A 26,029-nucleotide genomic window follows, 5' to 3' on the forward strand; every position below is an offset into this window, starting at 1 on the left:
TGTTAGAATCCACATAAACGTGACACAACAAAACGGCGAAACACAAACACAAAAACCTCTGAAAATAACGAGTAAAACGAAAAACGACAGGTGAAAGCAAAAAAAACTATGCTTTATTAAAAAAACACGAAAAACATAACTTTATTGATATTTAAGTAGATTTTGGAATTATTAATAGATTTCGGAATTATCAGTAGATTTTGGAATTATATGTAGATTTTGGAATTAATAGATTTTGGAATTATCAGTAGATTTTGGAATTATACGTAGATTTTGGAATTATTAATAGATTTTGGAATTATCAGTAGATTTTGGAATTATCTGTAGATTTTGGAATTATTAATAGATTTCGGAATTATCAGTAGATTTTGGAATTATATGTAGATTTTGGAATTAATAGATTTTGGAATTATACGTAGATTTTGGAATTATTAATAGATTTTGGAATTATCTGTAGATTTTGGAATTATTAATAGATTTTGGAATTATCAGTAGATTTTGGAATAATAAGTAAATTTTGGAATTATAAGTAGATTTTGGAATTATATGTAGATTTTGGAATTATACGTAGAATTGGAATTATATGTAGATTTTGGAATCATCAGTAGATTTTGGAATTATAAATAGATTTTGGAATCATCAGTAGATTTTCGAACTATGGAAACTACCATTATGTAGCTGTTAAAGAAATGCAGTAGTAAGACACAAAAAAAATGTTTTAGCAGAGGATGGTTTCGATCCATCGACCTCTGGGTTATGGGCCCAGCACGCTTCCGCTGCGCCACTCTGCTGATGATGTCAGAGTGATGCATGTTGGGTATATAAACATGACAGTTGTATTTGTTTAGTACATCAGATATTTTTTCTATACATGGTGTAATACTCATTCTTTCATTTATTTTTTACTGCTCTCAACGTATTTCCTGGTTCTTCTTGTGCCTCCTCTTGTTATATTAATATGCCACTAGAGGGCAGTATAAGGCAACTCCTCTCACTGCTGCTGGCTGAGTAACTGACAGCTTTTTCCTAGTACCTGGTGCCTTTTACCTAGTATCTGGTATCTGGTGCCTTTTACCTAGTACCTGGTATCTGGTGCCTTTTACCTAGTACTTGGTATCTGATATCTGGCACCTGGTATCTGGTATCAGGTACCTGGTCATATTTCAGAACCTCTTCAAGAAAACCAGGCATAAGACTCAGATTATTCGGTTTATTCGGTCGAACGAATTGCACGTCGACGCTCCTTACACCTAGCACCTGGAAGGTCCTACTGGCAAGAATACCAGAAACGGAAGGTTCCTGCGGTCCGGAGTAAAAACCTGCGATTTCAGGAGGAGAGGAAGTTAGATTCTTCTTCTCCGTGGGTGTGAGCGCTCGGATTTGACCAAGTGTGTTTCTTCCGGGGGAGGGTGATTCGAGATTGCATCCAACGGGACATCGTGGGTCTAGCTCCACCTCTGGTACCCCAGGGGAAGGTTTCCAAAAAATAGAACGGTTGCTGTTCCGGTTAGTGTGGTGCTATTCCTAATGGAAACACTCGGTGGGCCAATGGTTTGACTTTGGATGGCAGTACCAGTTTCAAACACTAGTGGCCACAGGTGTGCATCATTTATTTAGGTCATGACCCTGCAAAGTCAGCAGACGATCTCGACTTCTTTCTCGTCCTCCTGCGGCTTTATTCCGTCTTCGCCGTCTCCCTTCTCCGCCTCTTCCTGCCTAACCCCGTCTCCTTCTTCTTCTTCTTCGTCTGCCGTGTCTGCCTCTACTTCCTCGTCCACGCTCCTCCTCCTCTTCCTCCTCTTCCTCCTGTCCCGCAGAGCGCAGGGAAGACAGTTTGCCAGGAAGAGGACGGCCGAGAGACAGAGCAGAGAGAGGACGGCGCCGACGCCGACCTCCAACTCTTCGCCGTCGTCCTCTTCGCCGCCGTCCTCCCTCTCGCCGTGGTTCTCCTGGCTCGGGGAGAAGTGAACGGTTCTGTCCTCGTGGTCCGGCATCAGCACAGCCCTTTCCAGATGATTCCGACTCGCCGTTACCCTCTTGTTCCACGTCCTCTCGTCCGTTGCGTAGTCGTAGGCGTCTTTGCTAGCGCTGCCGTTGTTGCCCGCGTCAAAGTTGTCTGCGTAGACGTTGCCGTCAGACTCGACCAGCGTGTCCGAGAAGTCGAACTCCTCGGCCTCCTCGGCCCTTTCGTCTCCCGGCTCCAGGTTCACCCTCACCCAGCCCGAACCTCTCGCAAGCCTCCTCACCCTGACTCCGCCTCCTCCTCCTCCTCCTCCTCCTCCTCCTCCTCCTCCTCCTCCGGTCTCCGTCCAGTCCCAGTCGCCGTCGTCGATCCCGTTGGACGCGATCGCGTGGCCGGCGCAGGTCGGAACCAGGAGTTCCGCCCTCAGCAAAGGGCCGCCACCGTCCCCCTGGGCAAAGACGCGCTGGTCGGGGCCGGGCGTCACCGCCACCACGGTCTCGGCCAATGAGGTGAGGCGCAGGGAAAAGGGGAGGTCGTTGAAGGCGGACAGGAGGGAGGCGGAGTCGTCGCTGAACTGAAGCCAGACGCTGACGGAGGCCTCCTGCAGGGGAACACGGGTAGTGTTTTGTATCAGTGCGTCATCCCTAAGGGTTCTTTAAACAAAGACAGGAAGCCACTCACTCTCCCTGCACCAAAGTCCACCAAGTTGTTGATCCACTGCTGCCTCCATCACTAAGTTCAAATCTGTTATTTTGTCACTTGTGTTTGAAATCGTTTGTTCAGATTGACGTCAGTGACACAAAGTGACCACACGAGGCAGCAGCAGACCAGCAGCTCCTGGTTCCCCCCCGCAAGCTAAAATCGCTGGTTTTCTCTATGGGCTTTGGTGCGGGGAGAGTGAGTGGGTTTCGTGGGCCGTCCTCTCACCTGGCGGTGGTTGTACAGGACGTTGTAGGCGGTCACTGTCGCTGTGAGGACGGAGGCGTGGGCGGGGCTTCCCGCGACCGCCATACCGAGGCCGCTGACCACCTGCACAGAGAGGTCAGCGGGGGCGACGGGGTCGGAGGTCACGGCGATGTCGCATCGGCCCAGCGCGCCGTCCCACTGCTCAGAGACGACCTGAGCGAGAGAGAGAGAGAGACAACGTTGACGATGACGACAACGACGGTGATGAAATTCGCGTCAAAATCGTAGCCTACGTGCAGGGACGTCTTCCCGGGCCGCAACCCGATCACGCTGTTGCGGCCGTGGAGGGAAGCCACTCCCGGGTCCTCGACTCTCAGCCAACCGCGGACCAGCGCCGTCACGTCCACGAACCAATCGGACGAGCCCAGGAGGTGAACGGTCCTGCCGCGGGAGTCCTGCGCCGTGAACCGGGTCAGCACCTGAACCGTGGAGCGCTGGTACACCGGCGGACACCTGAGGAGACCGGACACGGGGTCAGGACGGGGTCGTTCCTCACGGAGAACCAGAACCTGGTTCCTGACGAGGCAGAACCTCATTGTTTCGTTTACCCGACGTCGTCGTCCGCGAGTCGGTTCCAGCCACTGATGGCGTTGAGAACGGGGTCCGCCAAGGACACGCGCAGGGGCACGGTCGGAGACCACACCTCCAGACACACCGATCCGCTGAGCGCGCCCAGTAGGAACTCCACCGTGGCGCAGGTGCTGCCCATCGCCGACTCGCTGCCGTCCACGAAGATGGCGGAGCAGTCAGCGGACACCTGGTGAGGAAGAAGAAGAAGAGAAAACACAACTTTGTGTATTTTATGGGTTGTCTTGACAACCACAACTCGTGAGACTGAGATTATTGGTATATACGGGCGTCGCACCTTGAAGGTGTTCTCGTCCGCCGAGCGACACGTGGCGGCGGAGGTGACGTCCGACACGTTACCGTCATGGCCGACAGCCAGAACGATGACAGGAAGCGACACGGGCTGACCGGTCAAGATGGCGGTGTTGATGATCCGGTTACTCTGAGAACAGAAAACATGCAGTCTACGATATGCTTCGCGTCTTTGTCTCACTGTGAGAAACAGGAAACCACTCACTCTCCCACACCAAAGCCCATAGAGAAAATCGGTGATTTTAGCTCACGAGGAGGACGTACCTCTGTGACGGGAGCGATGCCGACGACGTGCCGGTCGGTGAACGAGAACGCGCTCACTGCTGCCCCCCGTGGCCACGAGGGGTTGCTGTGCCCGGAGTACTCCACCCACCAGTTCGCCGACACCGTCATGGCAACGCCGAAGCTCCGCCTCAGGCCTTTGACTGACACGCACACCACCTGCTGGAGGAGAGCGGGACTGCGGGGCGACGCAGAGAAACAGCTGAACGTTAGCGTCGTGATTATTCACGTCGGTGAAACTGAACCGCTTAAATAAAACCTACTTGCGAGCGCGATTCGCCGCGCCGTGTTTGTGGCAGACGATGGAAACCACGTCGTGTTTGGAGCCTTGGCTTCTGTCCAGGGTCACGACCCAAAGGTCAGAGGTCAGCGTTCTCTGGGCTACCATCGACACCAAGCCCTTCTTAACCTTCAACCTGCACACACACACACACACAGAGAGTTAGTCGTGATTACTGTGATTTTCACCAGTTGGTGGCCCTGTCTTAAAGTGGTGTGTAAAAGGGGCGTGGCCAGTACGGGGATCGAACCCGCGACCTTGGCGTTATTAGCACCACGCTCTAACCAACTGAGCTAACCGGCCCTGTGACATGTTCTTTCCGGGGTGGATCTCGTCCAGTAGGTGGCAGCAGTGCCTTACTATTATGTGGCCTATACAGAGATCGAACCCGCGACCTTAGCATTATTAGCAAAATGCATTTCTGTTGTGGTTAGCAGTGTCTGACTGTGATTTACAGTTAGTAGGTGGCAGCAGTGTCTTACTGTGATGCACTGAACCCGAAAGGGGTGTGGCCCATATTGGGGATCGAACCCGCGACCTTAGCATTATTAGCAAGATGCATTACTGTTGTGGTTAGCTTTGTCTTATCGTGAAGTTCTGAACCTTAAAAGGGTGTGGCCTACATGGGGATCGAACCCGCATTCTTAGCATTATTAGCAAGATGCATTCCCGTTGTGGTTAGCTGTGTCTTCCTGTGAAGTTCTGAACCTTAAAAGGGCGTGGCCAGTACGGGGATCGAACCCGCCACCTTTGCTGTATTAGCACCACGCTCTAACCAACTGAGCTAACCGGCCCTATTGCTTCACCTTTGAAGGTAATTCGAAGATGCTAACATTGACGCAAGATTACGACTTAACGGAAACACGACGCGCTCACTTTATGACGACAAACTCGGCGCTGAAGTTGGATCTCAGGTTCACGGACATCCGGATCGGCCGCCCAATCAGAACCGGACCCCTCTGGGAGCGAATCACGACGTGGGGGTCCAAGCTCAGCTCCTCCCCTTCCTGCCTGTTCAAGCATCTTCCTCCTCCTTCTTCTTCTTCTTCTTCTGTGGTGGTGCTCCTCTCTTCCTCTTCCTCCTCCCTCAGTGTCACTGCTTTGATGTGGAAGAGCTTCCTCTGAGGCCGAGCCTCTCGAGCCTCCTCACATCTACGAGAGGACGGACGTTAACGTTAACGTTAGAGAAAGACGAGGAGAGTTCGTGCAGGTGACGATCAACACTTACTCTGCTGCTGCGTCAAAGGCCGAGTAGTAAAGCTGTACTTGGTCTCTGATCAGGCCTCGGGGATGTTTCGGATCCTGGTTATCCCGGACATTAAGATCCGGAGGGAACCTGAATGAACGACGTACAAATCCGTCCGTCACACAAAGCAGCTCAAAACAAAAGGCCTTACCTCCATGTACGATACAAAGATAACGTAAAAACAACGGAAGATAGCAATAGCAAAAATAAAACGTAATACTTTCACCTCAGAGAGGGAGAAGCGGCGCGACGACGGTTGGCGTGACGCCGCCTCTGGCCGCGCCGCCGCTCGCTCGCTTCCCGATGGGACCGGTTTGCACGTAGGTCCTCGAACCAGCCACTAGGTAGCGTCAGAGTGACCACACAGAGGCCCAGAGGAGGCTGGGAAACGGGACAGATTTGTATCAGAGGAAGTTGTTATTCAAAAATTCATTAAAATTATTCCTTAAGAGGTTTGCAAATATTTTCAACGGATCCCTGTTCAGGGCGACGCTGACTATTAATGTGCAAAATTTCAAGTCATTCCGAGATACTTTTTGTTTTTTGAGACTAAACTCAGCTCACTGTCAATGTGTATCAGGGCAAATGGATCATTTCCTGATTTTCAAAAATGTATTAAAATTATTGGACGGATAAATAATACTTTCTGAGTTCAGAATAATTTATAATAATAAATTAAAAACACTTTTAATTATCAGTTTTTCCAAGCTACGTATAGCTAAGTCTTATTAAAAAGGTTTGTGTATCTGTAAAACATGTATTTTCTGTTTTTTTTTTCTAAAAAAAAAGTATGATCACATTAATGCGTTTTAATGAGAATTTTATTTATTATTTTTTAAAAACATTTTGAAGTCATGTACTGCGTTTACGTCGCGAGAACGTGGGGTCGGAACGTTTGCCCGGCGCTCTCGCTCTTCCGGGGACCAGGAAAAAGAGGAGCGCCCCACTGTGCTTCCGCTGTGCTCAGCGGGTTTCCCGGGAGGAAACTGGACTCCCCGTGTCCCCGCTTCTCCTCCTCCGCCGGCGACAAACAGGTGAGTTCATGCGGAACTAATCACAGATACTCGTGTTGTGAGGTGACGGCGTGTGACCGGAAGCGTTTTCGCCGACCTCGAGACCGTTTGAGGGGTTTTATTCACTTTTAAAGAGACAGAGAAGCGGTCGCGGTTTCCCGCACGGACGCCATTTTGTGTCAAGCGCTCACCAGCATACAGTGTATTTATTGGTGTATCTGTGTAGATTGTACACACTGTGTCGCCAGTAATTATGTGTTTAATTGAGTTTAACAACGTGAACTTTGTTTAAAATCACTTAGATGGAGAGAAGAGAGAATATTTGATGCACGTACAGCGTCATTTAACTAAGTAGTCGGGCTAAATGTCATGTTTTGGAACATTTAGTGGGTACAAGACGTCTGTGTTTGTTTACACAAAATAATTTGAAACTTCAAAATTAAATTCCCAAACGATTATTCACGTAATCCACGTCTCTGTCGACTATTTTCCTCATCTGCGATTTAATCTATTTGTCGTTTGGTCTTACAAAAAATGTCGATGTTTTGTTTACAAATGGTTGGTTTTAACGATTTTCTTTTTTTTTCTATTCTTATTTATTCCTGTATTTATTTATATATTTATTTATTTATTTATTCTTTTATTTATATTTATTCATGCATTTATTTATGTAAGCATTTACTTATTTATTCCTGTATTTATTTATTTATTTATTTATTTATATATTTATTCATGCATTTATTCTTTTATTAATATTTATTTACGTAAGCATTTACTTATTTATTCCTGTTTTTATTTATTTATTGATACTTATGTCAGGTTTAGGCCTCCATACGCCATACCTGCGTTAAACACGAGGCCTTGTGCTCCTCTGTCTCCTTGAGGGCGTGCAGAGTAACGCAGGTTCGGCCGCCGTCGCCGCCGCCGTCGCCGTCGCTCCACTTGTGGAACAGCGTTCTGACCCGGAACCGTTGGCGCCCGTCCTCGTCCCTCTCCCTCTCCACATGCTCTGAGAGGAGGGAGGCCGACAGAGAGGGCGACGCAGGGAGGACGACCTCTGATATCGGCTGTGAATAAGGCAAAGGGTGGGGGTTGTCATTTAAGTAGCCGGTTACGTTTCATGGCAGATTTGTGAGGGTGAGATTTGGACGGTCTGTCCGGGGGTGAACCTTTCGCCCCAAACCTCGCCCGAGCGTCGTTTTTTTTCCCCCCGCTCACCTGCGTCACCGAGTGGGCGCCAAATGAAGCCTGCAGTCGCGGCTCGGGCCCCCAGACGGGCGGAGGCACCACCAAGAGGCTCTGCGAGAAAGAGAAGGGGCTGGAGTTGGAGAAGATGGGGCCGAGGTCCGCCTGGGAGAGGGGGAGGAACTGCCACGGAGGAGGACCGACGGACATGTGGACGGGCAGCGAGAGGGGGAGGGCGGGCTGCGGCAGGGACGGAGGGACTGGGGAAAAGAGGAAGAGGGTTTCGAAAGTCAGCGACTTGTGAGAACGAGAGTTAAAAACTGAAGTTAGCTGGAAATATACCGACACAAAAGCATGTTTAGAACGGGGAAGAGAGACGATCAGAGCTAGCGTCTTTGCTAGGTACGGACGACATTTGGTCCAATTTCACGTACAAAGCGTTACGGCGCACAAAACCATTTGCAAACCACGCAGAGGCTAACAAGCTAATTGTCAAAATCAACAACGGCGAAAACTCACCTGCGATGAAAATCCAGAAGAGCAGCAGCAGCGGCGGAGTCATCGTGCTACGTCGTCTTCCGCACCAACGCCAAATCGCACAGCAGCCGACACCCGCCATCGCCTACTGACGGTCTGCTGGGACAGCAGTCATCGTCATTTTCACCAACCTCAGTGTCATACCGAAAGAAACCGAGTCGCCATGACGACCCGCTGCTGATAACCGGATGCCCACCCTGACTTATGCTAATAATCGGTCATCCCCGACCGACCTTTGGACATTCAGTCTCAGGCCTTTCCACAAATAACAACAAATATCCTCCCACGATTCAGCGGCTTGTTGGAAGGGTTGCGTTGGCGATGGTGCAATGAAAGTATTTTCTTATGGTTCATCAATACTGGAAGAAGATTATAGACGTGATGGGTGGTTAGAAGCGACGGCCAACCGGCGTTAAGATATCTCCGGATGAAACTAGCTAAAAAACAGACCCGTTGGAGCTCTGCGACGCAAGTACTGTCTCTTGCGGAAACGTCTGCAGAGAAGAAACCACCGCCGCTGCAGCACGGTTCCGCAACGCACCGCCATCCGTGGCCGGACGCGTCTTGGTCGAGGTTCCCCGCTTCACTCCGTTTAGCTCCCCGAAGTCGCGTCCGGCGACGGATGGCGTTGCCAAACCACGCGCGGCGGCGGATTCTTCTCTGCAGACGTTTCCACAAGAGATGGAACTTGCGTCGCAGAGCAAAGAGCCCGTTAGCGTAACGCTTAGCGAATATGGCGGACACTGCGTTTACATTCTGGGAATGAGGTCCCGTCCCCCTATGGGTGGGTCTACAGCCTCGGACCAAGAGGTCGGAGGGCGTTCCATAAAACAAACCAGGAAGATATGTCTTAACTCGAGGGAATCGCAATTATTCAAAAATACTACCACTATTACCGATACAGCCGCACTATTCTTTTAACTACCTAGCTACTGACTAAAAATGCCGAAGCAGAAGTCTTGCACACTTCTCGTTGGACGACCAATCACAAACATAAACAAAGGTGGAAAACACAAGAATACGCACCAACAACTCCTGGTCCAGGTTCCATTTTGTCCAACAACAAAAAAAAAAAACCCTCCTCCGACTGATTTAAAAGCAACTGTTTGAGCAAACGACGCTACTGCGTCTGAAACGGTGCGTTTGTGTCCGAGCGTCCACTCTCACTCTCTGCTCCTCGCTCGTGTGCCACATTCGCACGATGAGGATTTGTGCGTTTAAATCATCAGTCAATAATCCTCACCTCCTCCCTCCCCTTCGTCCATCACCACCCGACTCTGTTTTGAGATTTTGCTTCGTCCTCCAGCCTCTTGCTTTTCACGTCAACTGCTTAAAATTATAGCGAAATCGTGCCGTTTATGACGATTTTTCACGAAATTACGAAATAAAAGTTTTAACGTGCGATGATATATTATATATAGTTCACTATAAAAATGCATTCGTGATGCAAAGTGAATCTGTAAATAATAATAATAATAATTTGGTAGAACTTGATAAGTGGCGTGCCGCATGGGATGGATTGCGGGGGGGGCCCACGAGTTTGGGCCCCCCGATTGAGCGTGCACTGCACTGCGCTGTTTCTCGCCACTTCGCTCGCTCCTCTGTCAATCCCCCCCGCTGGATATAATCTGTGGCTGTAATCTGTCATCTGTCATTGTTTTCTCTCGCATGGGACATTTGCAATGAGGCCAGATTATCATTTCATACCGTGACCTGAACAGAGAGGACAGGATGAAATACACCCAGTGGAACACAGATGGGACACACACACACACACACATTCTTGTACTTGCTGCATACTGAGGACTGGGTTGCTGGCAAAGTGAGGACCAGCAATTTCCACTTTATAAATCAACACAATTACAAATATCTACTTCATGAATGACATCTATAAAGAACTACTGGTTGCAGTACAATAAAATGTCTGCAGGTGGAGCCCCAGAGCAAAAAGGGCTGGAAAACTTTTTTGATGTTTTTTTTTCATTCAAAATTTGAAAAAAAAATTTTTACCGAAAATGTTTGGTCCAAAATTTGACAAAAAAATGTACCCAAAATTTTTGGTCCAAAATTTGACAAAAAAAATTTACCCAAAATTTTTGTTCCAAAATTTGACAAAAACGTCATACTATAGTATGTCGTCCAAAATTTGAAAAAATCTTGGACAAAAAAATTTGACAAAAACGTCATATCATACTATTACGTCCAAAATTTGAAAAAATCTTGGACAAAAAAAATTTGGTCCAAAACTTGACAAAAACGTCATACTATACTGTCGTCCAAAATTTGAAAAAATCTTAGACAAAAAATTTTTGGTCCAAAATTTGACAAAAACGTCCTACTATACTATGTCGTCCAAAATTTGAAAAAATCTCGGACAAAAAAAATTTGGTCCACAATTTTTCAAAAACATCATACTATACTATGTCGTCCAAAATTTGACAAAAAAAGTCATACTATAGTATGTCGTCCAAAATTTGAAAAAATCTTGGACAAAAAAATTTGACAAAAACGTCATATCATACTATGTCGTCCAAAATTTGAAAAAATCTTGGACAAAAAAAATTTGGTCCAAAACTTGACAAAAACGTCATACTATACTGTCGTCCAAAATTTGAAAAAATCTTAGACAAAAAATTTTTGGTCCAAAATTTGACAAAAACGTCCTACTATACTATGTCGTCCAAAATTTGAAAAAATCTCGGACAAAAAAAATTTGGTCCACAATTTTTCAAAAACATCATACTATACTATGTCGTCCAAAATTTGACAAAAAAAGTCATACTATATTATGTCATCCAAAAGTTGAAAAAAAAATTGAGTATAGCATGTTGGCATGATAGCAACCTAAGGAAGTGATTTCAATGAAAACAAAGTGAGAACCGGCCAAAATGTCCTCACTACGTAAAAATAACCAAGTTGTCGCGTAAAAGGTTCTGTGCAACACAACACAACTTTGCTCTAAGTATAAACAACAACATAAATGTTATCCAACAGAGGATTTATTCCCTGCGGAGACTTAGCTCCGAACCCAAGTTTGTTTGCTCTGAAAAGTCCGGGACCACGGCCCCTTTAAATTTGCCAGGGACTGGCGTCACGTGGTGATGGGTAGCGCCATCTTTATTTTGGTATGCCCCGAGCAATTCTGATTCAGCTAAAACGATAGGGTTTGATAATTGGCCGAGTCCCTAAAATGTCAGAGAACGTGGCGAAAGGTTGATTTTGTTTTTGTCCACAAACCAAAAATGATTCTGCTTTAGCGATATTTCCCATTTATTCAGACGCGGAAGGATCTTTAAAAATAAAAAAATGCGGCAGTTCAGTCAAATGAAAAGAACCAACATAAAAACATCCTGAGAACATGACAAGGAAGTGAAAGAGAGGGAGCGAGATTCAGGTTACGACAGAAATAACACAAACAGGATGTTGGTGTCAACGGCAGAGGAAACCACATCTCTGCACTTAGTAACCACCTTCGTCTCCTCCTCTTCCTCCTCCTCCTCCTCATCCTCTCGTCTGTGAGTCTTCTCCAAAATGTTCCACTCACCTACTTCAAAGACAGCAAAATCAGGTCAAACACAACTCGAGACGATTTCTACTCGGAGCGAAAACCGTACAAGGTTCAGCGTCAACGAAAGCAACGACGGAGCTAACTCCACTCCGCTGTCGGCTCGACTTTCACGCATCTTCTGATCTTAAAACCATGGATTCTCTTTACCAGGGCCTTGACCCATCATCTACGAGGAACCCTCCAAGAATTAGGAGCCTAGGTACCTTGCTCGGGCATACCCCAGCCCTTTTTGTTCAACTCTGGAAGTTTATCAGGGCCTTGACCCATCATCTACGAGGAACCCTCCAAGAATTAGGAGCCTAGGCACCTTGCTAGGACATACCCCAGCCCTTTCGGTTCAACTCTGGAAGTTTACCAGGGCCTAGACCCCACCGTCTACGAGGAACCTTCCTAGAATTAGGAGCAGCGCCCGGGTAGCAATGGGGGTTGGGTACCTTGCTCGGACATACCCCAGCCCTTTGACCTTGTGGGGACTCGAACCGGCCATCTGGCCATGTGTTGCCCATGGGAGGCCAGCTCCAGGAAGGTGTGAAAGTCAGGGAGCCCACTTGGATCAAAAAGCCCTTTGGAGACCCATGGTTTCAAAGTGCAACCCCTCACCAGATGAGCTCACGAGGACTTAGTTGGGCAATTTTATTGTTCAACTCTGGAATTATACCAGGACCTTGACCCATCCCATACGAGGAACCTTCCAATAATTACGAGCAGCGCCCGGGGAGAAATGGGGATTGGGTACCTTGCTCGGACATACCCCAGCCTTGTGGGGACTCGAACTGGCCACTTGGCCTTGTGCTGCCCATGGGAGGCCAGCTCCAGGAAGGTGTGAAAGTCAGGGACCCCACTTGGGTCAAAAGGCCCTTTGGAGACCCATGGTTTCAAAGTGCAACGCCTCACCAGATGAGGTCTAGGGGGCTTAATTGGGCAATTTTATTGTTCAACTTTGGAAGTTTACCAGGACCTTGACCCACCGTCTACGAGGAACCTTCAGAGAAGTAGGAGCAGCACCCGGGGAGCAGTGGGGGTTCGGTACCTTGCTCGGACATACCCCATCCCTTTGACCTTGTGGGGACTTGAACCGGCCACTTGGCCATGTGCTGCCCATGTGAGGCCAGCTTTAAGGAAGGTGTAAAGGTCAGGGACCTACTTAGATCAAAAGGCCCTTTGGAGACCCATGAGAAGGTGTACCCGAAAGTGGATGGTGTTCACCGCCTTGACCTTTCATTGTTGACGAGTCACAGGCCACTTCCTGCTTCGTGGCGAGGGGGTCGAAGTTCCACTCCCCGTTTGAGGCTGCGAGATCTTTTCGATAACTTTTCATCGTTAAAGTGTGTGGAGCACAAATTCACACGTTTTTTTAAAAAATTGAAGTTTATTTTGATACATTTATCAGTTGGGTGTCGGGTGGTGTTTTATTTTGAAATACATTTTGCCCATGTGTGATGATGATGATGATGATGATGATGATGAAGATGACGATGATGAGGATCAGAAGTTGCAGTCACTGTTTCTGTTGGACGAAGGTTCTCTGCTGTCGCTCAGCGTCAGACGCTCCAGAGCTGTTTTTAGAAAACACACACTTTCAGTTTGACTGATGACACTGTGTGTGTGTGTGTGTGTGTGTGTGTGTGTGTGTGTGTGTGTGTGTGTGTGTGTGTGTGTGTGTGTGTGTGTGTTACCCGGGTAGGACAGCCTCTGCTCCCTGTCGTTGTTTTTGACTGCGCTCTTCCCTCGATGATAAGACACTGAGACAAAGACGTAAAAACAAACGATTGAAAACACCACAAAACTCTGGCTGTCTTTTCTTTTCTTTCTTTTCTTTTCTTTTCTTTTCTTTTCTTTTCTTTTCTTTTCTTTTCTTTTCTTTCTTTCATAGAGAGACTCACCACTGTGACTCTGTGTCGGTCCAACCCAGCGACTCTGTCTCCTGTCTGACACTGAGAAAACAAAACAAGAATCCAGACATTTTCATAAACGATGACATTTTTAGAAAGTGAGGACATTTTTTGGAAATTGAGGTTTTTTTGAAAATTAGGACGTTGTCAGAAAGTGAGTTTTCAAAAAGTGAGTTTTCAAAAAGTGAGGACATTTTCAGAAAATGAGGACGATTTCAAAAAGTGAGGACATTTTTAAAAAAGCGAGGACATTTTCAAAAAGGACATTTTTAGGAAGTGAGGACTTTTTCAGAAAGTGAGGAAGTTTTCAGAAAACAAGGACATTTTGAGAAAATAAGGATATTTTCAGAAAGTGAAGACGATTTCAAAAAGTGAGGCCATTTTAAAAAAAGTGAGGACGTTTTCAAAAAGTGGACGTTTTTAGAAAGTGAGGACATTTTCAAAAAGAGGACGTTTTTAGAAAGTGAGGACATTTTCAAAAAGTGAGGACATTTTGCAGAAAGTGAGGACATTTTCAAAAAGTGAGGACATTTTCAAAAAGTGAGGATATTTTGCAGAAAGTGAGGACATTTTTAGAAAGTGAGGTTTTTTAGAAAATTAGGACGTTTTCAGAAAGTGAGGACATTTTCAAAAAGTGAGGACATTTTCAAAAAGTGAGGACATTTTCAAAAAGTGAGGACCTTTTTAGAAAGTGAGGACATTTTCATAAACGAGGACATTTTCATTAAGTGAGGATGTTTTCAGAAAGTGAGGACATTTTTAGAAAGTGAGGACGTTATCAAAAAGTGAGGACGTTTTTTGAAAGTGAGGACGTTTTCATAAACAAGGACGTCTTCAAAAGTGAGGATGTTTTCATAAACAACGACGTCTTCAAAAGTGAGGACATTTTTAGAAAATTAGGACATTTTTAGAAAATTAGGACATTTTTAAAAAGTGAGGACATTTTCAAAATGTTTGGATTAATAAGTTATTTTTGTTCAATGTCTCACTTTAATTTGATGATATTTTGTTTCCTTCATATTCATTTTATTTTTATTTTTTTTCATTTTTCATTATCAAAAGATTTCCAGTTTTTCTTGGAGGAGCTGATCTCCTGTCTTTAATCTGGCGAGTCTTAATCTGGAAATATGAGTTTTGAGCTCAGCGAGTAAAGATGTGTGCGTGTGTGCGTGTGCGTGCGTGTGCATGCGTGTGTGTGTGTGTGTGTGCACACTCACGTCTCTTCTGCAGAGCTCTGACTGTAGGTTTGCTGAAGCGCATCAGTAGCAGCAGCAGCAGGACACAACAGAGCAGAGCTGTCACTGCTCTGTAGATCTGCAGCTGTCGTCTGTCAACGTCTGCTACAACCTCTGTCTCTGCTGGACACACGCACACACACACAGACACACACACACACACAGACAGACACACACACACACACACACACACACACACACACACACACAGACACGCACACAGACACGCACACACACACACAGACACGTTACCAGAAAAATGACATTGTCGACGTTGGTGCAGCGTGTGAATGTGCGTGAGTGAGTGAGTATGAGTGTGTAAATGAGTGAGTGAACGTCTTAATGAGTGAGTGAGTGAATGAGTGAGTGTTGTTGTGAATGCATGAGTGTCTAAATTTGAGTGAGTGTCTGAATGAGTGAGTGAATGAGTGAGTGTCTGAGTGAATGAATGAATGAGTGTGGAGTGAATGAGTAAATGAGTGAATGAGTGAGTGTGTGAGTGAATGAGTGATTGAATGAATGAGTGAGTGAATGAATGAGTGAGTGAATGAGTGAGTGTCTGAACTAATGAATGAGTGAGTGAATGAATGAATGAGTGAGTGTCTGAGTGAATGAATAAGTGAGTGAATGAATGAATGAGTGTCAAGTGAGTGAATGAGTGAGTGTCTGAATGAATGAATGAGTGAGTGTCTGAGTGATTGAATGAATGAGTGAATGAATGATTGTCAAGTGAGTGAATGAGTGAGTGTCTGAATGAATGAATGAGTGAGTGTCTGAGTGAATGAATGAGTGAGTGTCTGAGTGAATGAATGAATGAGTGTGGAGTGAATGAGTAAATGAGTGAGTGAATGAATGAATGAGTGAGTGTCTGAGTGAATGAATGAGTGAGTGTCTGAGTGAATGAATGAATGAGTGTGGAGTGAATGAGTAAATGAGTGAATGAATGAGTGAGTGAGTGTCTGAATGAATGACAGAGTGTGTTTGAGTGAATGAATGAGTGAATGAATGAGTGAGTGTCTGAGTGAATGAATGAATGAGTGAGTGAGTGAATGAATGAATGAGTGAGTGAGTGAATGAATGAATGAGTGAGTGAGTGAATGAGTGTCTGAATTAATGAATGAGTGTCTGAGTGAATGAATGAGTTAGTAACCTCAGCACTTACGTATTGTTATTATTGATGACTTACTCACTAACACAGTAAACTCTCACTAACTCCTCCTCCTCCTCCTCCTCCTCTTCCTCCTCCTCCTCCTCCTCCTCCTCCTCCTGTTTCACTGACCTTCACACTGAACCTCCAGAACCTCACAGCTGCTCGTCAGCCGAGCTCCTTCCTCAGAGACGTGAAAACCGGCCGCCGCCGCCGCCGCCGCCTCCTTCCCGCCGCTCCAGCTCGCTGCACCTTTACAGCCTCTGCGTCTGTCGCACACGTCGTGGTAGAGAATCCTCCGGGCGCTCGCCTCGCTGTCGCGGCAGACGTGGGAGGAGTTAGAGCGGTGGTAGAAGACCAGGCGTCCTTTACATCGGCCCGTCCAGCTGACGGCGAGGACGCCCAGGACGGGCGGCGGCGGCCGGCTCGGCTCCTCCCCCTCCTCCTCCTCCTCGCCGTTGTTGTTGTTGTTGTTGTTGTTGTTGTTGCTGTTGGAGGATTGTGTGGGTTCTGTTTGAGCGTCGCCGTCGTAGCTGACGGTTCTGCTCACCTGCGTCGTGGCGTTTACGATGTTTGCTCCTGAAAGACAGACGCGAGTCAAAGGTCAAAGGTCAAAGGTTGATGAATATTTTTCAAGGAACAGGAAAAAAAACATGCTTAAATATCGTATTTCTCTCATAATTTATCTATTATTTATCTCATAGTTTGTCTCTTAAACATCATATTTATGCCATAATGTGTCTCTTAATTATCATATTTATCTAGATAATTCTTATTTATCATATTTATGTCATAATTTATCTCGTAGTTTATCTTATTTAAGTTTAGGTTCATTTTTTTGTGTTGAATATTTTACAGGGGAAAAAAAAAACATGCTTAAATATAACATTTCTCTTATAATTTCTTTATTTATCATATTCATCTCATAGATTATCTCTTAATTATCATAATTTATCATAATTTATCTCATAGTTTATATCATATTTATCTCTTAATCTATGTATTATTTATCATATTTGTCTCATCATTTATCTCTTAATTGTCATATTTATCTCATCATATCTTAATTATCATATTTATCCAATAGTTTATCTCTTAATTATCAGATTTATCTCATAGTTTATATCATATTTATCTCTTAATCTATTTATTATTTATCATATTTGTCTCATCATTTATCTCTTAATTGTCATATTTATCTCATCATATCTTAATTATCATATTTATCCCATAGTTTATCTCTTAATTATCATATTTATCTCATAGTTTATCTCTTAATTATCAAATTTATCTCTTAATTATCATATTTATCTCATCATTTATCTCTTCAATATCATATTTATATCATCATTTATCTCTTAATTATCATATTTATCTCATATTTTATCTCTCAATTATCATATTAATCTCATAGTTTATCTCTTAATTATCAAATTTATCTCTTAATTATCATATTTATCTCATCATTTATCTCTTCAATATCATATTTATATCATCATTTATCTCTTATCATATTTATATCATCATTTATCTCTTAATTATCATATTTATCTCATATTTTATCTCTCAATTATCATATTCATCTCATAGTTTATCTCTTAATTATCAAATTTATCTCTTAATTATCATATAAATCTTATCATTTATCTCTTAATTATCATATTTATATCATCATTTATCTCTTAATTATCATAACTATCTCATAGATTATCTCTTAATTATCATATCTATCTCATAGTTTATATCTCATTTATCGTATTTGTCTCATTGTTTATCTCTTATAATCATATTTATCTCAGATTATCTCCTAATTATATTTATCTCTTAATTATCATATTTATCTCAATGTTTATCTCTTAATTATCATATTTATCTCATAGTTTATATCTCATTTATCGTATCTATCTCATGGTTTATCTCTTAGTGAGTTCATATTAAATGTAAACTTTAAACGTCGTCTTATTTTTTCCTTTTCTTTATTTGAAAACGTCTCATTCTGATGCTTTTGACGCCACAAACCACTTTCTATTCAGCGCCGCTGAGTTTCGTCGGCCTCTGCAGACGCCGACGAAACTCTCTGCATGACTCAACCACAGCGGCAGCAAATGACACAAATATGACCGAGACGCTCGTGAAGCACCAGCTAAAAAAACTGCAAAAAAACTGCAAAAAACCTGCAAAAAAACTGCAAAAACTGCAAAAAACAGCTTAAAAACTGCAAAAAAAACATCAAAAAGTTCAAAGGTTACAGCAAAAAATAACAAACTCATTGTGTTCAATTTATATAAATTAATAAACACACTTATATACAATTAAACTTAAATGTGTTTGTATGTGTATATATATATATACATACTGCTATATAGAAACAGTTATTTACTGTATATATAAACTCTTATTTTATGATTCCACACACTTTAATTATCTGACTCGTACACTGTTAATTAAATACTATCAGCTGTTTTCTGTACAAACTGTTATATAGGACAAACACACACACACACACACACACACACATATATAAGCAGAAATTGCTATTTATATAAACGAATACATAAAACTTAAATGTTTGTGAACTTGTCTCCTATAATATTGTTAAAAAAATACACAACAAACTTCTTTATATATTCTGCTTCATAGAAACTCGTCTATACACGAGACGCAGACGTATATTTATATAAAACACGAGTCGCCGCGATCTTTAAAAACCTGACTCACACCACGATTACATGAAAATCTGACAATGATCATTATACTGAAAACTTGATATATATATATATTGTTTATGTTAATATTTCTCTCTCTCTCTCTCTCTCTATATATATATATATTTATACAGTATTAGCAGAAACTGTTATTTATATAAACTCAAATCTAAACTCTTATTCTATGATTACACAGTCTTTAAATACCCGACTTGTATACTTTTATTTAAATACTGTTAACTTTTATCTCTGCAAACTATATAGAAACTCTATATAAGCACAAATTGTACACGATTCAACACTTGAATATATCACTAAAAATGTGCATCAACAAACTTATTTTTGGAGTGTGTGTATACAAATATACATATATATATATATATGTATGTACAAAAAATATATATATATATAGACTTAAATAAACAAATTTAGTTGAGTAGACTAGTACATGAACTTTTATATGGTTCAACATTAAAAATGTGCATCAACAAACTAATTTATATATATAAACATGTATATATATTCATATACGTGTATAGATGAATATATACTTGTAAATAAACACAGAAACTGTTATGTATATGTGAACTAATACACAAACCCTGACCCGTGCTATAATTTATATACTAAAGATGCTATTATACTTGAAGATAATGCGCAATAAAGTATTTATAAATATACATACATACATATATATATATATATATATATATATATATATATATATATATACTGTACTGTTGTATAGTAATGTGCAGAAACCGTACGATTCAATTTCAAGCTCTTATTTTAAAAATAAACCCGACTCATATACGACTTTTAAAACCCTGTAAATTGTCATCTATACAAATCTTAATATATAAACTTCATTATGAACTTTTATCCAATTATTCTGTAGAATTTATATATGTTTTTATTATTATACGACTAAACAAACACAAGTATAAACTGTCATGTCAAATCTGACTCTCACCATATGAGAGACAATATTATTTTTTACATATACAGTTAAAAGAGAATCTTACACGTTATTATTTACTGCGTTTGAACTCTTATTGTATGAATATATTGATATATATATATATATATATTGTTTAAATGAACTTATATGTGAATCAAGTACGACAACATTAGTTCAAACGTATACGTTGCTCTTTAAAACGCTGACTCATGCTAACGTTGACGACTGCAATTTCATACGTACGTTAAATACCCTTACTGCGTATAAACGACTGTAATTTAAATAAATAAATAAATGTGTATATTTATGGCATAAACTGAATATTGCGATATATATATATATATTCCCTAAATATAAGTATCGACTCTTAAATTTAAATAAACTTAACATAGGTTGTTGTTACATAAACGCACGTTTCCGAATTAACTGTTATCCATAAACACTTATTTGCGTCATAATGTAGTATTTTTACAATTTAAAAATACACATATATATGTATGTAAACTTTTATATATGTGAATGTGTACATGGTTTAACACATTGTTATTGGTAAAGACTATGATTATATATATTTATATCTCGTGTATATATATATATGTGTTATTTATATATACCGTCTTATTTAAATACTTCTTTATATGAATTTGTAGTAAAACTCATTTAAATAAACATTTATTTATGTTAAGTTTTGTTTATATTTTTTTTAATTGATCCTTTCAAAATACTTACTAATTTGCTCCTAGAGGCAGAAAATGACACCTCCCCGAAAACAGCTGTAAAAATATTATATATTCATATTTTTTCCTACTTTAAATGAGTCAGTGTTGTAAAAGTACTTCAGCCTGAAATATACATATCAAATATTAATTATATTTTTGGGGTTTTAACCCTTTAAAGGCCACCTATTGTAATTCAATAAAACAATAAAAAACGGAATTGCAGAAAATGTCCCGAGGAACTCTTAATGGTTAAATGTAAAAGTATTAAAATATATATGTGTACATGTACATAGAATCAGTTGTACAAAATCAAGTGCAATAACAATGGAAAAAAGCATAAAACGTTATATTTTTTTAAAGGTCCAGTGCGTACAATTTAGGGGAAATAAACCTGCTGTTTTTCTTCAGATGATTATTATTATTATCATTTTAACGTGGCTTTGCGCTAATTTTAACGCGCACAAAGACTCGGAGGTCAGGTCTGGTGAAAATGCGATATTAGCATCGCGTTCGCGGCGCCAAAAAACAAAAGTTGCGCCGAATTTTTACGAAACTTGTTGGCAACGCGTCACAGCCCAAGTTAATACGGACCGCGGCCTCAACTCAACAGGAAGTCGGCCGTTTTGCTAGCCGCTTGCGTGTCGAGACTAGAGCACCGATCGCGTCGCGCGTAATGTTTATCCGAAGGCTACGTCGCTTCTCCGAAATGTTGAAATGCAACAAGGATTTCACGCAATGTAGCCGCCCGCTAACAATTTTCTGCGCGGTTTTCCCCGACGTCTGACGCGTTAAGAAACACTTACTTCGCCTAAATTTAAAAAAATGTCCTCCTGCGACGCGTCTGTGGGCCCTCGACCCGGTGTTTGGATGTGACGAAGCTCAGATTTGTTTGTTTGTTTGTTTGTTTGTTTGTTTGTTTGTACGTTAGCAACGCAACTCGTAAAGTCACGGACGGATTTGGATGAAGTTTTCAGGGAAATGTCGTGGTCAGGAATGGGACCAGGAACAAGTGATTACATTTCAGGGCGTGATCCGTAGAAACTGCGCGGCGGCAGGGTCACCGAGGTGCCTCGGCGGAGGGTCTGCGCTCTCCGAGTGCTTTTCTAGTTGAATATTTGTTTATTTTAAAAATTACCGTTGCTATCGTGTCCCTATCTTCAATCAGAGCCTGGCGTGAAACCAAAGATATGGATCACGTTGGAGCGATTTAGGGTCAAAGGTTGTTAGAGCGATTTGTGCGCGTCGCCCGATCTTCACAATTAGAGTTAGCGTCAGGCCGCGTTAGCCAAAATGCATGAATATTCAAATGGATGTTTCTTTTCAACTTTGACAGTTCAAAAATACTCTTAAACTGATTTAATCTCGTGAAAGTGAGATGTTTTGATGTCTCAGCGCAGGCCTCGAAACGTCAGGGTTTCAGGTCGGAGCCGTAGTTTTGCACCAAAAAGTGCAAAAAACAAGAAAAATTCCCCCCCCCGTTTAGGTCGTCTTCAGTAACAGTCATTTTGAGCCAGAAAAACAACAACAACGAAGACGACAACAACGACGACGTGGACTCACCGACATCATCAGCAGCGACGACGACCGCGGCGAGTAAAAGAGCCGAGACGCTCACAACGGTCGCGAAATCCATAACAGAGAAGAGAACTTTGGGGAGAACAGGCGACACGAATCGGATCGAGACGCCGACGACAGAAAAAGTGATGAGAGAGGAAATGGTACGGAGGTGTAAACACTCCCCCTCCTCTCTCTCTCTCTCTCTCTCTGTCTTTCCCTGATGCAGCGAGTGAATCACTTCATCCACGTTCTGCTGCTGCCGCTCGTGCAAAAGTGCAGATTTCCTCCCTTCAAAGCGACAGAAGCGCCGAGGGGAGGGGGAAATCACAAATGACGATAAGAAGAAGAAGAAGGGAGGAAGAGGCGGAGGGAAGAGTCGGTGTCTTTTCTCGTTTGGAGGCCGAGGCATCGTCGTCGTCGCGACTGCCCCCGGACCACCGTCGTCGTCGTACCGCGGTGTGGCCCCTAAGGTGAAAACAAAAGGCAAAAATTGAGTTACGCGGAATTTCCCGAAACCTGGTGGGAAGATGTTACAGACCGAGACGAACAAAAAAGTCGATCGTAACCGTGGCCTCAACTCAACAGGAAGTCGGCCATTTTGAATTTGGCCGTAAAAAGGAGCTAACTCCTCTGAACGAAGTAAAAAAAAAACTAAAAAAACCCACGATAATTTAACGAAACAAAAAAGTGCGCGGGGACCCTTTCATGACTGCATGGTGCCTACAAACTCTGAAAATGTGATGGCTCTATACCTCCCCCACAAGGTCAAACATGGATGGTGCAAGCCAAAACGAAGTTGCACCGAATTTCCCGAAACCTGGTGGGAAGATTTTTACAGACCGAGACGAACAAAAAAGTCGACCGTAACCGTGACCTCAACTCAACAGGAAGTCGGCCATTTTTTATTTTGCCGTAAAAAGGAGCCAACTACTCTGAGCGAAGTAAAAAAACAACAACAAAAAAACACGATAATTTAACGACAAAAAAGTGCGCGGGGACCCTTTCATGACTGCGCGGTGATTTTTCAGGCTGATAACACGCCTACGAACTCTGAAAATGTGATGGCTCTATACCTCCCCCACAAGGTCAAACATGGATGGTGCAAGCCAAAATCAAGTTGCACCGAATTTCCCGAAACCTGGTGGGAAGATGTTACAGACCGAGACAAACAAAAAAGTCAACCGTAACCGTGGCCTCAACTCAACAGGAAGTCAGCCATTTTGAATTTCGCCGTAAAAAGGAGCTAACTACTCTGAACGAAGTAAAAAAAAAACACGATAATTTAGCGACAAAAAAGTGCGCGGGGACCCTTTCATGACTGCGCTGTGATTTTTCAGGCTGATAACATGCCTACAAACTCTGGAAACTTGGTATGGAGGTCTGGCGAAAATGTGATGGCTCTATACCTCCCCCCAAGGTCAAACATGGATGGTGCAAGCCAAAACGAAGTTGCACCGAATTTCCCGAAACCTGGTGGGAAGATTTTTACAGACCGAGACGAACAAAAAAGTCGACCGTAACCGTGGCCTCAACTCAACAGGAAGTCGGCCATTTTGAATTTCGCCGTAAAAAGGAGCTAACTCCTCTGAACGAAGTAAAAAAAACAAAAACAAAAAAAACACGATAATTTAACGACAAAAAAGTGCACGGGGACCCTTTCATGACTGCGTGGTGATTTTTCAGGCTGATAACAGGCCTACAAACTCTGAAAATGTGATGGCTCTATATCTCCCCCACAAGGTCAAACATGGATGGTGCAAGCCAAAACGAAGTTGCACCGAATTTCCCGAAACCTGGTGGGAAGATTTTTACAGACCGAGACGAACAAAAAAGTCGACCGTAACCGTGACCTCAACTCAACAGGAAGTCGGCCATTTTGAATATCGCCGTAAAAAGGAGCTAAGTCCTCTGAACGAAGTAAAACAAACAAACAAAAAAAAAAAACAAGATAATTTAACGACAAAAAAGTGCACGGGGACCCTTTCATGACTGCGTGGTGATTTTTCAGGCTGATAACAGGCCTACAAACTCTGAAAATGTGATGGCTCTATACCTCCCCCACAAGGTCAAACATGGATGGTGCAAGCCAAAAACGAAGTTGCACCGAATTTCCCGAAACCTGGTGGGAAGATGTTTCAGACCGAGACGAATAAAAAAGTCGATCGTAACCGTGGCCTCAACTCAACAGGAAGTCAGCCATTTTGAATTTCGCCGTAAAAAGGAGCTAACTCCTCTGAACGAAGTAAAAAAAACAACACGATAATTTAACGACAAAAAAGTGCACGGGGACCCTTTCATGACTGCGTGGTGATTTTTCAGGCTGATAACAGGCCTACAAACTCTGAAAATGTGATGGCTCTATACCTCCCCCACAAGGTCAAACATGGATGGTGCAAGCCAAAAACGAAGTTGCACCGAATTTCCCGAAACCTGGTGGGAAGATGTTACAGACCGAGACGAACAAAAAAGTCGACCGTAACCGTGACCTCAACTCAACAGGAAGTCGTCCATTTTGAATTTTGCCGTAAAAAGGAGCTAACTACTCTGAACGAAGTTAAAAAAACAACAACAAAAAAACACGATAATTTAACGACAAAAAAGTGCGCGGGGACCCTTTCATGACTGCATGGTGCCTACAAACTCTGAAAATGTGATGGCTCTATATCTCCCCCACAAGGTCAAAAATGGATGGTGCAAGCCAAAACGAAGTTGCACCGAATTTCCCGAAACCTGGTGGGAAGATTTTTACAGACCGAGACGAACAAAAAAGTCGACCGTAACCGTGACCTCAACTCAACAGGAAGTCGGCCATTTTGAATATCGCCGTAAAAAGGAGCTAAGTCCTCTGAACGAAGTAAAACAAACAAACAAAAAAAAAAAACAAGATAATTTAACGACAAAAAAGTGCACGGGGACCCTTTCATGACTGCGTGGTGATTTTTCAGGCTGATAACAGGCCTACAAACTCTGAAAATGTGATGGCTCTATACCTCCCCCACAAGGTCAAACATGGATGGTGCAAGCCAAAAACGAAGTTGCACCGAATTTCCCGAAACCTGGTGGGAAGATGTTTCAGACCGAGACGAATAAAAAAGTCGATCGTAACCGTGGCCTCAACTCAACAGGAAGTCAGCCATTTTGAATTTCGCCGTAAAAAGGAGCTAACTCCTCTGAACGAAGTAAAAAAAACAACACGATAATTTAACGACAAAAAAGTGCACGGGGACCCTTTCATGACTGCGTGGTGATTTTTCAGGCTGATAACAGGCCTACAAACTCTGAAAATGTGATGGCTCTATACCTCCCCCACAAGGTCAAACATGGATGGTGCAAGCCAAAATCAAGTTGCACCGAATCTCCCGAATCCTAGTGGGAAGATGTTACAGACCGAGACGAACAAAAAAGTCGACCGTAACCGTGGCCTCAACTCAACAGGAAGTCGGCCATTTTGAATTTTGCCGTAAAAAGGAGCTAACTACTCTGAACGAAGTAAAAAAAAAACACGATAATTTAGCGACAAAAAAGTGCGCGGGGACCCTTTCATGACTGCGCTGTGATTTTTCAGGCTGATAACATGCCTACAAACTCTGGAAACTTGGTATGGAGGTCTGGCGAAAATGTGATGGCTCTATACCTCCCCCCAAGGTCAAACATGGATGGTGCAAGCCAAAACGAAGTTGCACCGAATTTCCCGAAACCTGGTGGGAAGATGTTACAGACCGAGACGAACAAAAAAGTCGACTGTAACCGTGGCCTCAACTCAACAGGAAGTCGGCCATTTTGAGATCTTGAGATAATATAATCTACGTTGCGGTTGAATGAATTGAATTGAATACAGATTATGTCACGATGAATGAGAATCCACACAGATGTTTTCATTTAGATCAACTTAAG

The 26,029-nt window shown here is 43.0% G+C and overlaps 1 protein-coding gene across 1 annotated transcript; it reads right to left on the reverse strand.

Moving 5' to 3' along the window:
* Positions 1–1,634: 1,634 nt before the first annotated feature.
* tmem132a (transmembrane protein 132A) lies at positions 1,635–8,376 on the reverse strand (the record flags this gene model as incomplete). Its single annotated transcript, XM_083905564.1, has 14 exons — positions 1,635–2,564; positions 2,891–3,082; positions 3,163–3,382; positions 3,478–3,686; positions 3,795–3,938; positions 4,073–4,268; positions 4,354–4,506; positions 5,247–5,386; positions 5,468–5,522; positions 5,599–5,706; positions 5,843–5,997; positions 7,472–7,696; positions 7,848–8,074; positions 8,334–8,376. 14 exons carry the CDS (start codon positions 8,374–8,376, stop codon positions 1,635–1,637), a joined length of 2,997 nt encoding a protein of 998 aa, XP_083761690.1.
* Positions 8,377–26,029: the final 17,653 nt, after the last annotated feature.

The sequence above is a fragment of the Microchirus variegatus genome, assembly GCF_963457635.1.
Source record: "Microchirus variegatus genome assembly, chromosome: 19".
NCBI lineage: Eukaryota > Metazoa > Chordata > Actinopteri > Pleuronectiformes > Soleidae > Microchirus > Microchirus variegatus.